At 51.3% G+C, this 15492-nt stretch overlaps 1 protein-coding gene across 1 annotated transcript in view; it reads left to right on the top strand.

Moving 5' to 3' along the window:
- Positions 1-14649, top strand: part of DOCK2 (dedicator of cytokinesis 2) — a 413194-nt gene extending 398545 nt beyond the window's left edge. The window contains exons 45-52 of the mRNA XM_059416333.1: positions 300-476; positions 1873-1956; positions 7545-7682; positions 9168-9295; positions 10206-10377; positions 11374-11494; positions 13022-13164; positions 14123-14649. Coding sequence (XP_059272316.1) covers positions 300-476; positions 1873-1956; positions 7545-7682; positions 9168-9295; positions 10206-10377; positions 11374-11494; positions 13022-13164; positions 14123-14185 — 1026 coding nt within the window. The 3' untranslated portion in view covers positions 14186-14649. The remainder of the gene's footprint in view (positions 1-299; positions 477-1872; positions 1957-7544; positions 7683-9167; positions 9296-10205; positions 10378-11373; positions 11495-13021; positions 13165-14122) is intronic.
- The last annotated feature ends 843 nt before the right edge of the window (positions 14650-15492 follow it).

The raw sequence follows: 15492 nt of genomic DNA on the forward strand, positions 1-15492 counted from the left end.
AAGAGAAAACCCTCTTTGGAGCATACCCAGCCTCTGAAACCCCAGCAAGTGCCTGAGATTTTCTGCCTCTTACTCCCCAGGGAAATGCCGTTCTCAGTAAGCAGAAAGTTAGCCTGCCTTTCCCTAGACAGGAGACAGCCCTGAGAGCTCACTGATTACAACAAGAGCCTGTTACAGCCCCTTAGGGAGGATTGCCTCATTTGCATTCCAACCCCAGATGAAATCAATACCAATAATTATATCTGTTTTTAAAGCACCCTGCTAAGGCCCTTTCTTCCTGATGATCTTATTTTCAACAGACCACAATTAGCCCTCTGGAGAACGCCATCGAAACCATGTCCACAGCCAACGAGAAGATTCTGATGATGATCAACCAGTACCAGAGTGACGAAAGCCTCCCCATTAACCCGCTCTCCATGCTCCTGAACGGGATTGTGGACCCCGCTGTCATGGGAGGGTTCGCCAAGTATGAGAAGGTGAGGGCTTCCACACACCAGCCACCCCCGCCCACGACCACCACCGTGGCCACAGAGCAGTGGCAGGGGTAGATATAGCTGAAGGTCACTGCCTTACTATGGCTGTGTGTCCCCCGAAGTGACACTTCAGCTTGGTGGGACCTCAAACCCCTTCCCTCTCTCATCTCCTTCCCCCCCTCAGTGCCCCATTCTGCTGAGGCAGGAAGGAGCAGGGGTCACTAGGATCCCCTATTCCAGAATCCTACTCCAGATCCCCTATACAGAAGTATAGGAGCCACACATCAAAGCATGCGCCACCCGTGTGACCCCCATGTCTTCCCCAGTTGATCTAGATGACCTCTGCACATGGAAAGAAATGAAACCCAGAATATGTGAACATATAGAAAGTCTAGGAGATCAACTCCAAAATGGGAGTTATAATCTAGGCATCCAAGCTGTAAGGTCTGTCCAGAGATGCCCACACATTTTAGCCACAGATTTTATGTTGAGCCTCCTGGTACCTGTGGCAAAAACAGAAAAGCCAATAGTTATGTAAGTCACATTTTCCGCTGGGAAAATACCAGTTTCTCAGCAGAGGGACATAGCTTTTCCCAGCATTGAAGTAAAATAAAGAGACTTCATCTGTCTTTTACCTAGTCCATACATTAATGGCACAGAGGGGAAAAAGGACTCCTCATTCTAATACATCTCATAATGGATTCCCCATCTATCTTTTCTATGTCCTCCGCTGATGTAAAACTAAGAATACAATGCAGTGGTATAATTTAGGGAGAGTCATTTCAGTCACCCAAGCAGTCCTTCTACCTGCTCTTGGATCTCCCATTAGTCATCATCAGTAAGGCTTTGTTCCGCCTTGAGGGGTGATAACACAAGTCTGTGTATGGGGCATACACATCGAGGACCTAAGTCCAGAAGAGCTAGCAGCTGCCTGGGGCACACACAGTAAGGGAGGTGGTCCGGGGAGCGGGAGCATTCCAGGGGGATGCCTTCCTGAATTCTTTTCCCTGGATCAATGCTCAGAAACTTGAAGGAGCATCAGAACCCCATGCAGGGCTTCTTCCTCCACTCCCCCCTCCCCCAAGAGGTTCTGATTCAGTAGGTCTGGGTGGCACCCAAGAATTTACATGTCTGACAAATTCCCAAGTGTTGCTGATGCATCTGCTCCCCGGAGACTTGGAGAACAGCTTCGCTGGGATTTGTGGCCCTTGTCCAGTGGGTTCTGATCTGAGCCTCCAGGAAGAAGAAACAAAGTCCATGCCTACAGGGCCCTGCCCCATTCAAATACACGTGACCTCGTGCTCCCTCCAACGGTGTCCTTTCCCAGTAACAGAGAGGTTGGTTGTGGGGTTCACGCCACATGAACAGGAATCCCCAAATGCTTGCCTGTCCTCCCTAGGCCTTTTTTACAGAGGAGTACACAAGGGATCACCCAGAGGACCAGGAAAAACTGAGCCGCCTCAAGGACCTGATCGCATGGCAGGTAAAGCATAGCTGGACTGGGGCTGGGTCACCCCGTCTCGGTCCTGTCCTCTCCCTGCTCCCTTCCCCTCTGCCGGCTAGTCTCAGGCTGACATGGCCTAGTGTAACCTCTTGTCCTGTCCCTTGGCTTTCTGCCCTTCTTCTGAATCCATATCTCCCAGGGCTGGGATTAGGGGCCCTGCACCCTGGGGTGCCGCACAGGTGCTGGGCTGGGCAGCCATGCTCTGCTGCGTGTTGCTTAGACAGCCCTATTGAATGCATGTGGAATTCAGAAAGGTGGCTTTCCCCAGTGGGACAGAAAGGAAAGCCAGGCCCCCTGCCTGGCACACACCAATCAGGTAACAGAAGATTTGGCCCCCACCCCCACCTCCTAAAGCTGGCCCAGTTTGTTGCAGATAAGGCTCGGGTGGATTATCAGGTTTGGGGAAATAACTGAGGCCTTCGCTTGGTGGGTTTTTGGTCAAAGAGCCTGCATTCCGCACCCCGCAGAAGTCAAGCCAGAAAACTTGGACGGCTCTGCCCTTCCTACCACCTTGCTTGTCTTTGTCTTCCCTCCACCCCTCCTCTCCTGCACCCCATCTTCTCCCTCCACGCTCTCCTCCCATCTCTGTCTTGCTGTGCATCTGTCCCTTCCTCCTTCTCTCTCACACCTTCCTTGCTTCTGCCCCTCCTCTCTCTTTTGCCTCCCTCTGCCCCTCACATCCTACTCTCTCCACTTCCCTCCTGCCTTCTCCCTGCCTTTCTCTGGGTCCCTCTTCTGTGTGTTCTCTCCCTCCTTCCTTCTCCCTCCGTGTCTTTCCCTTTATTTATCTCTCCCCCTCTCTCCTACTCCCCAGAGAAGAAACATTCCACCAGGTCCCCCCACCCCCAGAAGCCTTCAAAGGATAAGACTCCCTGTCCTTGGTCCTTGAACCTGAACTTGCTCTGCAGAGACCACTCAGCTCCCAGAACGCCAGGTGGGCCCCAGAGCGCAGGAGCTGGAAGGAGGCATGGAGCAGGGGGGCAGCAGTTTGCAGCTGCCTGTTCCCCCTCCCACCCTCCCTCCCGTCTTGCCAGTCACCATGCAAAGAAAAGCAAGCTATTGTGGTAGGGAGTTTTTGTTACTCTAGGGAAATCAGGGAATGAGAAGCATTGGGTGCAGCCTCTTTTCTTAAAATAAGGATTCCTAATTCAGGTCCTTCTCTGCCTCTGCCAATTTATGCAAAGCAAGGCTTTAAAAATGAAACAGCAAGTGCTGCACAGACACGGTTTCCTGAGTGCATTTTGTGTGTCTGGAATTTTCTCTCCCTTCTTACCTTGTGCCACCTGTGAAACACAAACTTCCCCAAGATCCCCAGCTTCCCGAGGTCATCATGCCCTTTAATACTCAAAGAATGATATTCCCCAGGAAGGCCTGGCTTTGATTGGGTCCCTTTCTCAGATATTTCTGAGATGCCCCAGGGAGGGCTAGCACACCACACACATTTGTTTGGTTGTTGGTGTCAATTCTCAATCAGTATCATTGTCCTGGGCCCCTCTACCGGGTCTTATCACCTGGTAATTAATCTTTCCTGTTGTGTCCACCACACCCAAAGCAGGAACCTCAGCCTCACAGCATAGCTAGTGCCAGGCTGTACCTTCTTAAAGAATTCTATCAGAGTTTTGGAGCTAATGGAGGGACATTAAAAAGAAGGGAGACTTTGAAAGTGTCTATTAGCTGTTACAGCTTTTAAGAGCAATTAACTTGGCTTCTTCAGACAGCGGCCCCTAGTGGCCACCTTCTCTATAACACTTTCCTTACCTCTCCCACCCCGCCCCCAACAAGCCACCATGTTACAGAAGCCCACTCCTGACCTGGTAGCCACCCCTTCCCCAGTAAGGGGGCCATGTTCCTCCCACTCAGAGTCCAGACCCCCTAACCATGGGCACTTAACACTCAGAAGATGGTACCCTGCCATGGTGAAGGCAGCCTTATAACAATATTACATACAGTGAATTAGCTCTTCCTTGTCCTTCTATCCATTCATTCTTGTACCTTGTATTTATTGAGATCCTACTGTGTGCCCAGCAACAGAAATAGTGCTGGACAAAATTAGGCCTGTTCCCCGACCTCTTAGAGCTTAATTCTAAATTGGATCTTAGCTTCACAAAGCCAGATACACTTTGGATTTTCTCAAAGCCTGAGAACTTTGGATTTCAAAGGGGAATCTCTTGCGCCTAGTCTAGTAACACAACAAAAGCCAAAGCTTTCCAAGTACTTCTTTGTGTTCAAGATTGCACAGATCTCAAGATTGATTGCTTCTTAATTTTTTTCTTTGTAAAGATTTTTCTCTATATTTATCAGCATGGACAGATGTCTACAGTGAATTCATCTTTTAAACATGCTTTGAGATATTACATACAGAAAAGTACACATAGAAAAAATAGGCAGCATGTTGATTTATCACAAAGTGTACACCCATATGACCACCTACTGGATGAAGCAGAGCCCAGAAGCCCGCTTGTGTCTATAAGCCTCGCTTGTAGTGATTGTTAGTCTTCTCCAAGACTGACCACAGTCCTGCTTTCACAGTAATCATTTCCTTGCTCCTTTAAAAATGATTTTTGGGGGCACCTGGGTGGCTCATTGGGTTGAAGCCTCTGCCTTTGGCTCAGGTCATGGTCTCAGGGTCCTGGGATGGAGCCTCGTGTTGGGTTCTCTGCTCAGTGGGGAGTCTGCTTCTCCCTCTCTCTCTGCCTGCCTCTCCGCCTACTTGTGATCTCTGTCTGTCAAATAAATAAATAAAATCTTTAAAAAAAATTTTAAAATAAAAATAGTTTTTAGCCACTTAACCACTCACTCATAAACACCAGAGTTTATTTTTGCTTATTTTTGGCCTGTAATACAAATGAAGTCATGCAGTATACATTCTTTGGGACTAACTTATTTGCTCAATGCTATGTTTGAAAAATTCACTCATCTTGTACATAGCTATCATTCCTCCATTTTCACTGATGTATAATATGGTCTGTACAGCTGGATCATGTGACGCTACCAAAACATATTTATTTCTTTTTCTACTGATGGAGATTTAGGTTGATTGTAGTTTGGGGCTATTACAAGGAATGCTGCTCTGAAAGTCTTTATAGATGTCTTTGGGGCACACATATGCATAATTTCTGACAGGTGTGTACCTAGGCACGGAGCTGATTATAGTATGGAGTATCTAGGTCTGGTAGATACCCCCGAACTTCAATCAGCACAGTTTAGTTTGGCCTGGTCTTGAATTTCATATAAGTGGTATTATACGTATATATTACTATACAGTATGGACTATTGTGTGTCTGGCTTCTTTTGGTCAACACAATGCCTTTGAGATTCAACCAGGTTGTCACATATGTCAGAGGTCTATTTTTTTTTTTTAATTTCCCTCATCCATTACATGAATGCACAACATACCAATAACATAACAATTTATTTATCCATTCCCTTGTTGGTGGACATTTGGGTTGCTCTCAGGTTTTGTGTAATATGAATACAATTGCAATGAACATTCTTGTTTATGTCTTTTGGTGAACATAACTACTCACTTCAGTACGTGTATAGTACTGGAATTTCCAGGTCAGGCAGCTTTGGCCCTACTGGATGCAAAGAAACAGTTTTCCAAAGAATCAGCTTTGGCTTCCTCAATCCTCTCTGCTGTAAGTTTGTTTCTTTTGCTATCCATACCTACTCTCACATTTATTATGTCCTTCCTTTTACTCTTGTTGGATTTAATTTGCTGTCCTTTCACTAAAATTTGGAGATGGATGCCTAGATAATTGATTTCCTGTCTTTGTTAGTTTTGTAAACCCATTCTCCAACTATATCTATGCTATTAGTTTTTATATGTGAGATTTCTATTATTATTCCCCTTTTTTATATAAAATTTTTGTCTTATTTCATGGATGGAGGATCTTTTCTGTTTCTATCTATTAATTAAACTTTTTAAAATACTGTTTTATTAGGCGCTCTTTATCCTCCCTGTTTTTTCCAAGTTAGTTCATGGGCTCCTCCCTGCTACCCTTCTTCCCCTTTTTTTTTTCTTTTCTCCTTTTTGCTCTGCTTTGCTTCCTATCTGTTGGTTCTGATCTCTGTCTTTTATACTGGAGAACCTCCTTCAATATTTGGTGATCTTCACAGACAGAGGCATGAAAGACCTCAGTGAAACTCTGTGTCCATGAGTGGTGGCTTCGTCAGCTACATGGCATCACTATGTGATAACTGAGTGACCCACAGATGTCTGTATAATGAGTCATTCCCTTTCTCCAGCTACACACCTTTCAAACATAGGAAAGATAATCCTGGCAATAATGCTGCTAGAATCTGGGACCTGGGAGGTGAAGGGCTTCCGTCAGGAGGCAGACTTCCCCTTCAACCCCCATGTCCAATCTGGCCCCTCATCCCTGCCCCCATTGTGCCTGGGGCCTTCAAGCCCAGGGTTCCTTGTTCTAATTATTCTAGAGGATAAACTCCTTCTTCTAGGGGAAATGCGAAAATATAACCCTTGGCCACAGGGTGAAGTGACACAGACCTGGAGGTCTAACTGCTCCTGTCACGGGATTTCAACTTATCCCTCTGTGTTCAGCTCCTCAAGTCACCCTGACTTATCTGGGCTACCTGCTGCCTCCCATCGCTAAGGCCCTCATGAGTTTCTAGAGGCAGATTGGCCTCTTCTTATCACTAACTCCCTCCTCGGCTCCGAGAGGTCACTCGCCGTCCTCCATCCACTGGACATGGTGAAGTTCCGATAAGATTTCGGTTTCTCATTCACCTTGTGCCTTCAGAGCTATCTCCCAAAGAAGGAGCCAGTAGTGTCCTTAAGGAGATGTTTATTTTCTTTTCCTCAAAATAATCTATATTCTTTGCACCCCTAGTTATGTCCCACTGGGGCCGCACTGTCAGCGTTCCTTCTAGCGGTGGCCACTGTGGCTCGGCTAGTCTTGCTTCTTGCCACTGTTGAGGCAGAATCCCACTGACCTCCTTTGTTGATGAGTGAGTTTAACTCCCTCACATCGGTCCCCTCATCTGCCCCCATCTTCCCAAGGCTTTTACATCACTTTGAAAATTCCTTATTGGCTAGTACCTTAGTGTATTAACACTTCCCTATCTTTTCCAACAGCCACATCAGGGATGCCCGGACCTGCCGTGTTATAAGACGAAGCTGCGTCCCCCCTTTTCCTTGCGGCCCTTCTGTCCTTCTATCCGCCAGCTTCTGGCATTCCTCCTTTCCCTTTGCATTGCCCAGAGCTGCCTGCGCAGACTTTACGTGAGCATCACCAAGCTTCCTCCCCGCTCGCCCACACTCTGCCCCTCAGTAGACTTTCCTAAACATACAGCCTCTAGTGCAGGCCTGACCCTCCTAGGGGGCAAGGGTGGCTGGAGGGGGTTTCTCGCCTTCCAGAGCCAACCTCAGGGCTGCAGCTTGCCCATTCCGCAGGGCTGCCCACTCTGTGTGAAGGTCTCAGAGTCCCCGGTGCCCTCCACAAGTTCTGAGCAGCCCAGTGTGACTTCAGCGATCTTTGCGGGCCAGGTCCCAGGCCACAGCCAGGAGGCCAACCTGCGGCTCATCGTCTACCCTTTCTCTCCAGATCCCTTTCCTGGGAGCTGGGATTAAAATCCATGAGAAAAGGGTGTCAGAGAATCTGCGGCCCTTCCACGACCGGATGGAAGAATGTTTCAAGAACCTGAAAGTGAAGGTGGAGAAGGAGTATGGTGTCAGAGAAATGGTAGGCGTGGTCCCCGTGGCTGGGAGGGGGTGAGACTGGTGGAGTGCAGTGGAGGCGGCGGGTGGGGTGGGGGGATGGCAGCTGGCAGGGACCCTGCAAAGGAACTTCCCCTGGAGGAGGAGGACCTGATCCAGGTGAACCTTCCTGTAAACGTGGTCCCACACGGTCACCCCTAGCCAAAGCCCAGGTACAAAGAGGGCCCTCCACACTTAGAGACTGCGGAAGCACCTGGTATGTGCCCAGCCTGATCTCAGCACTTGGCATCTACAACCCATGAAGTCTTTACCACATGCCTGGGAAGTAGGAATGGTTTTCAACTCCTTGCTTCTCTTTGGGAGGTTCAGAAGCGCTAAGTAACTTGCCAAAGGCTGCACAGCAAGAGAGTGCAAGGCAGAACTTTCACCTGGATCTGTTTGCCTCCAAAGCTAGTGCTTTGGGCCACTAATAAGCTCTGGGACATAAAGAGGCCAGTGGCCTGGTACTCACAGGCACATCTTTATCCTCCTCCCCAGGAAGCAGAATCCTGAAACATCAAGGCTCTGTGGTCCCATAGAGGCCATGTGGCTCAAGCCTCTGACTCAATAGATTAGAAAATTGAGGTCCTGAGTTCCTAAAAGAATGTAGAGATAAACCCAGGCCTCTTGTCTTCTGGCCCAAGTTTTTCCATGAAATGAGTCTTGCAATTCTGTTGTTAACTACTCAGAATTGGGTCAGATCTCACAGGTTAAGGGCAGAGTCCTCCATAAGACTGCCCTCCCTTCAGACAGTGGGGTTCCCAAGCCCCTGCATGTCTGACCAACTGGTTTCAACCTTGGGGGTTCCCTTGACCCCTTCAGGTTCACAGAATTCCACAGAACTCAAGAAAGCACTATGCTTATGATCCCAGTTTTATGACAAAGAATACAAATTGGGACCAGCTAAAGGAAGTGATACACAGCCGGGAGGGTCCCGAACATACCGTGGACGTGTGCCGAGGGCACGACCTCCCTGCCAGACCATCCATGCCACCACCAGGACACTCACCCTAGCCTTAGCTGGGGTGTGCTTACTGGGGTTTTATTACATCGTCATGAAGGGTGACCCCTGGGCCGCATGTCTGAAATCCGCCCAGCCCCTTGTCTTCTCTAGAGGAGGGACGTCTACCAGCTGGGACAGAGCCTGACCCAGGAACCCCACAGCTGGTCCCTGGGCCTGGCCTCCAGCCAGAGTCTTCTCATGAGTATCATGAGACCCCCAAGAAGAACAAAGGGGACATCGCAAGGATTAAGAGATCAGCTCCCAGAAACAAGGAATAAAGGCCAGCCCAATTCTTTCCAAAAACAACCACCTTCTGGCTTCAGCCTGCCAGGAGTTTTGTGCAGTGCCCTGCCCTGCCCGGCAGCTCCGCCCTGCTCAGCTGGAGGAGGTGGGGGTAGGCTGCGGCCACAAGAGCGGCCCCTCCAGCCCAAGGCGGGCTGCTCACCACCCTACTCTCCCCGCCTGCAGCCCGACTTTGAGGACAGGCGTGTGGGCCGCCCACGGTCCATGCTGCGCTCCTACAGGCAGATGTCCATCATCTCTATGGCTTCCATGAACTCTGACTGCAGCACCCCCAGCAGGACCACCTCTGAGAGGTCAGTGCCTGCCCCAGGAGCCCCCAGCACTGCTGACCCCCCCCCACCTTGCCCCTGGGTCCCCAGCAAAGCCTTGCTGCTTCTCCTTCTGCCCCAGAGGCCACCCGTCTACTACTTCCCTACCCTCCTGCTTCCGAGCCTTTCCCTAGCTGGTGCCTCACTAAAACCCCCACAGGCACGCTGTGACGCCGCTGTCCTTAGTGCCACTGAGAGGGGGTCACTGGAGGCCCACGCCCAAGGCAGCTTTTCCGAGCCCTGGCAGGACTTGGCCACAGCTGGTGTCCTCCCAGCCTGGCCATCTCTGCTGGAGCTCCTACCCCAGCCTATTCAGTCTCACCTCTTATCTCTGCTGGGCGCCACCCCCCAAACTCCCTGCAGAGCTGCCCCTCCTGCACTCACCCATCCCTCTGCAGGGGATGAAGGTGCTCCTTCACCTCATGAAAAGCCTCTCCCCTCCCACCATCCTGGGGTCTTCCGCTCCACCTGGCTCAACTCCACTCCTCTATGGACATGGTAATGTGAGTCGAGGACTCTCCAGCCTCACCTCCGGTTGCCCCACAAGGTCCTACAGACACCTGCACTTACTGGAAGGAGAGAATGGCTCAGGGAGGCTGAGTGATTTGCCCCAGGCCTTCAGTAAAAGGGACAGCGCTGGACTTGAATCCAGAGCCACAGCCTAGCCATGTCTCTCCTCACTGCAAGTCTTTCCTGCTGAGGCTCCCATCCCCCAATTTCATTTTACTCTGTATTTTGAATGTTTGCAAATTAAGCAAGCAGTTCCCCGAACTCTGCCAGGTTAGCGGATCTGCTGCTGAACCCTATAGGGACAACTCAGCCAGCCTGGGTCCCTGTGAGGCGGTCCCCATGAAGCTCTAACTGCAGTTCCTACTGCCGCCCCTTTGCCCTTCAGCTTTGACCTGGAATTAGCAACTCTGAAGACTCCAAAAGCGGAGCCGGTGGAGATGATCTCCGTGGGGAGCACTCTGCCGGAAGTCAAGCTACGGCGGTCCAAGAAGAGGGCCAAGAGGAGCAGCGTGGTGTTTGCAGATGAGAAGGCTGCGGCCGAGTCGGACCTGAAGCGGGTGAGCAGGTCCCCGCAGGCTGCCTCTAACAGCTTTAGTGCAACTCTGCTGCTCACATGTTATCCAGGGCCCCCAGACAGGGTCCCATTCAAGCCTCGTGCTTGCAGCAAGGCAGGTGATGCAGGAGTGTCTGAGGAGCAGGGAGGCAAAGTGCTGCAGGTGTCTACCCAGCCTGACATTACGGAGCCAGGGTTTGAACCCCAGCTGTTAAGCCTGCACATGCCTTTCCCACCACGTGGCAAATGCGAGAAGCTGCCTGGGGCACCCAGACGGAGAGAAGTAGTCCACCCAGTATTGGGCTGCTGTTTCTACATCTCTGCCCTGTCTCCCTCACCCAAGGACCATTCCAACCTCTGACATCTCAGACCCTGCTGGGCTCCTCCAGTGAACCAAGAACCCAGCTACAGATGCAGAGATGGACTCTCCCTGCCCTGACCTTGAGAGATTTTGTCCTATAACTAATAACTATTTAATAGTGAAACTTGGTGTCATTGGGTTCAAATCTTAGTTTCCCTTGAAAGAGAAGTTGTTGAAGGCATTCTTAGAGGCTTGGAAGGGGAGAGGGATTAACTATACTGGCAAGGGAGGGGTGCCAGATGAAAGGGCAAGGGTCCTGCTAAGATGCCTTCCAGTAAGGAAAAGATTCTGCACATAATTCCCAGTAGACCTCGGAGGCTACTCTCGCCAGGGCACAAAAGTGGAAATAAGTCCCCATGTTTTATAATTCTAGGTTATCATTCACATGATTGTCTAAAATGAATTCTCCCAACTCTTAGAGTAACATAATATGCAACCTGTGCAACTGTACATGGCAGGCTGGCATGGAATGTTAGAAAACAGAGTAAGTCAACTTAAAACTAGATACACAGTAGCCTTGCCAAGCCATTATCACTGATTTTGCAAGGCCAGGAGCTGCCTAATGCTAAGCCTCTGTGGTGTGTGTGTGTGTGTGTGTGTGTGTGTGTGTGTCTGCATGTGTGTGGTGTATTTCTTCAGCTTTCCAGGAAGCACGAGTTCATGAGTGACACCAACCTCTCGGAGCATGCGGCCATTCCCCCCAGGGCATCCATCCTCTCTCAGATGAGTTTTGCCAGTCAGTCCATGCCCACCATCCCAGGTATGCTCCCTGCCACCGGCAGCACTAGAAGGTAGAGGAATAACAGGGCCACCGGCCTGGGGGGTGGAGAGTGGGTGGGTACTGTAGCCATAAAGCAAAGGGGCCGGGCATCTCGGGGGCAAGAGGCTCTGCTCAGAAGCTCCCTGCTCTCTGAGCTCTCACCACCCTGCCCCCCATTCTGTAGGGGAAGCTGACCTGTAAGCCCCACCTGGGGCTGGGCTGGAGACCTGTGGTTCCTCTGGTCCTTAGGAGTGGCTAGGAATCCACTTGTCACACCAGGCAGCCCTGCATTCTCCATTAGCCTGGCCTCCCCACTGGCCAGAAGCCCTCTGTTTCCTTTTTTGACCTGGAACCCTCTTCTGGAATTGCAGAAATTGCCACCACATCTTCTAGCTGTAGAGTGTTTGATTCATAGATGCTACCTATTTCCACCACCACTCCTTCACTGTCCAGTGAGGAGGGCAGCAGCACACGGATGGCCATTCCCACATCGCAGAGGGGGATGCTGCAGCCCTAACGGGGACAGGCACATGCTGGATCGCTGTGTCTGGTGGGCCGCTGTCTCCACACTGAGGACGGGGGTGGGGTGGGGGAGCAGGACAGACCAGCAGCTCCCTTGTGGAGCTCAGCAGGCAGATCTCAGCAAAGGCACCTGACAGCTCTTGAGTGCTGACCGCCACCAGACCTCGTACTGAATTTTCATCATTGATTTTTACCCCAACACATAGCTACAAAGTAGATGATGTCATTAGCCCCATTGTGTGGATGATAAAACTGAGGCACTGGGAATGTCAGTCTCCTGCACGTCACCAGCTAGGAAAGGGCAGAGGCTGAGTATAGGCCAGGTGCTCTGTCCCTGGAACCGTGCCCTTGACCCCTGCCTCATTGTACCAGGCACGATAGCCCCTGAACTGTGGCATCTGGCCAGACACACAGTCATGTCCCTGTCATGCTCTCAGACCACCACAATACCCTGGAAGTCTGCAACTGTTGTCTCTGTGCTTTCAAGGTCAAAACGGTATCAAGAGGTAGCTAATTTGTAACACATCTCTGAGCTGGGAGCTACAGCTAACAGTTCTCCCCACCAGCCCCTGCCTTGGGGAAGATGAAAAATCCAGGCTCCTGGTGTAGAAAGGTGAAGGAAGAGTGAGCTCACATCGACTCCCCACCTTGGGGCAAAAGGCCACCTTCCCTAAGGATATCAGGGCCGCAGCAGCCAGGCGGCCTTCCCCCAGGTCCCTACGTTTCTAGCTCAGAAGCCCCGATGAGACTTTGATGGGGACCAGGCAGCAGGCCCCTGCCCGGGGTTTGGCCAGCAATGCCCGGGAGGGCAGCTTCAAGAGTCCCCTTCAAGGCAGCAGCCATGCCCTCCCGCCTCCTGCCTGGCACTGTGATGCGCCCTCCCTGGCTTCTGTCTCTGTGCCCCAGCCAGTCTCCCACCTGCCTCCCCCACGTCACCCTCCTGTCCCTTGGGCACCGCCTCTCCTGGGCCCACCCACTCACTCCCTCTCCCCACTGTCCTTGCAGCCCTCACGCTCTCCGTGGCAGGCGTGCCTGGGATAGAGGACTCCAGCTCGTCCCCCCGCCTCAGCCAGACCTTCTTCCCTCTCTCAGACGGCGACAAGAAGACGCTCAAACGGAAGAAAGTAAATCAGTTCTTCAAGACGATGGTGAGGACCCAGATGGGCGGAAAGACAAGTGTACGTGGGAGGGGGATGGGAAGAAAGCAACGCAGAGAGAGAGGAGAAAATGGGGGTGGGGGAAAGGCAAGCATGAGTGTGCATGCACAGGCACGCACATTTGCACACTCCCTGGGAGGCATGGTCAGGCCCGCAGGGGTTGGGATGCTAGCCAGAGATGCCCCCACTGCAATTCTCCTCTTGGGTCCTGGTCTCTGAGCAGGACTGACCCCAGCTGGGCTGCAAGAACGTGCCAAGGGGAGACACAGGGCCCCTGGGACTTCAGGACCAGTCACCGTCCTTTGCCCAAGTTGCCCTTCGGTGTGCCTGTCAGAGCCACAGCAGCTGGCTATCTTTGGAAGCTGAAAGGGCTTTTTAATTTTCTTTTTTGGAAAAGCTTTCCTATTCAACTTATATTACAGATTCCTACTAATTAAAAGTTAGTTTCCAAGCCCTGACTTTTCATGGCCCGTCTCCCATTGTTACTTGTCGGTCTTTACTCAAGATAAAAAAAAAAAAAGTCCCGTCGACACTTCTGATCCTCGAGATAATACAAACCAGAGCCCGGCGACTATAATAATCCCAGGTTTACTGTGAGCGTGCAGGGAGTCAGGCACCATGCTGAGCACCTTCCAGACCTTGCCCCATGTGACCTGCTATGACCCCGGGAGGAGCTGATGGGGCTCACAGAGTTAGGGAGCGACTGGCCCAGGTTTCCACAGTGCACAGGGCCGCAGAGGCTGTGCTCGAACCGCGGTGGGGTGCCCCCTCTCTGTCCAAAGTCAGGGTCATGCTATCCTGCACTCACGAGGCTTTGGGCAGGGAGCCTTGCAACTGGGACGGGGAAGCCCTGCTTTGGTGCTCATGAGAATCCCATCCTGGGGGTGTGTGTGTGTGTGTGTGTGTGTGTGTGTGTGTGTGTGTGTGTTTATTTTCTTCTCCCACAAAGCTGGCCAGCAAATCCGCTGAAGAAGGCAAACAGATCCCCGACATCCTATCCTCAGACCTGTGAGCTGCTGCTAACCAGGGCTGCACAAGGAGAGCCAGCGAGAGAACTTTCCAGAGGAAAAGAGACATGGTGGGACACTGAGACCTCAAAGTGGGGTACCTCATTCCGGTTGCTCTCCCTAAGAGGAACAAGGGCTGATCTTGGCCCCCACTCCTTGTGATCCAAGCGCCCGGTGAAGACGCCCCTGCCCGGATTCGGGGCTGTGTGCACAAGGAGCCAGCAAGAAGGTTCTCTCCCACCGCGCTCTCCCCAACATCCTCGGCGCATCTTTTTATAACCCGGTTTCTTAGATATAAGGAGCTGTATTTTTGTTTCATTTTTTTAAGTCCTAGCACCTAACAGAGCAGCCTCTTAAATATTCTTTTATTTTATTTTTGGTTACTATTTTGTATTTCCCATTTTTTAATACAACCAACCAAAGTGTTACTGTTTTCTTACTGACAATAAAAATGTGTGCATGGCTCCCATCAGCCTTGTTGCATAATTCTGCCGGCAGCATCCCTGCAGCCTGGAGAGGGTGGGAAGGCAGGCCACGCAGGGTCTGTCGTCATGTTGAGGGGCCTGGCTCCAGCCTGTCGCGGCGCCAGATTTGCCCTCCTCGTCCGAGGCCCCCCAGCCCCAGGAGCGTTCTCCAGGATTCAAGTTCCTTAGGGCCCGAATGCTGGCATGTAAGGATGCCAAAAAAGCCTGCCAGAACCGTCCTCAGGTGGTCCTCATACTACCTTTCTCCCCTTCTGGAAAGGGATGGAAAAGCCACGCAACCAAAGGCCCAAGAGTTAGGAAAACAGTGGACAAGTGATCCGGCCTTTGGATTTTGTCACCAGGTCAGAAGTGGTAGCTTTTCTTGGTGAAATCCCAGGCTTCTCAGATGAGGCCCAAGAAAGCGGAGGAGCTCTTATGGGCAGAGAAAAGATCATGGAAGCAAAGGCTTCCCTCCATAGCCCAAGGGAACTGTGCAGGGAGAGGCCTGGGCAGAGCCTAAGGACTCCGTCTGAAAGGTGGACTCCAGCTGGGAAAGAGTCAGTACCAGGTGGGTTGGCAACATGGGGCTCTGAGCTAGAGTCATGTAGAGATGTGGGGTGGACACTCGCTTCTTAGAGATGGGGTCCCTATGGGTAGTGAAAGATGAGAGAGAAAGATGGTAAGAGCTCAAGCTGATTGAGCTTGACTGACCCCAGCACAGTGCTACAGACATGACAAGAATTAGCTTCCTATATCAAGATTGAAGAGGTGGGTACGGTTATTTCCCAGATGAAGATACGGAGGCATGAAGTGACCTGAGATCATCCACCTGGTGAGTGGAAAGGCTG

Source organism: Mustela nigripes, chromosome 12, assembly GCF_022355385.1.
Source record: "Mustela nigripes isolate SB6536 chromosome 12, MUSNIG.SB6536, whole genome shotgun sequence".
NCBI lineage: Eukaryota > Metazoa > Chordata > Mammalia > Carnivora > Mustelidae > Mustela > Mustela nigripes.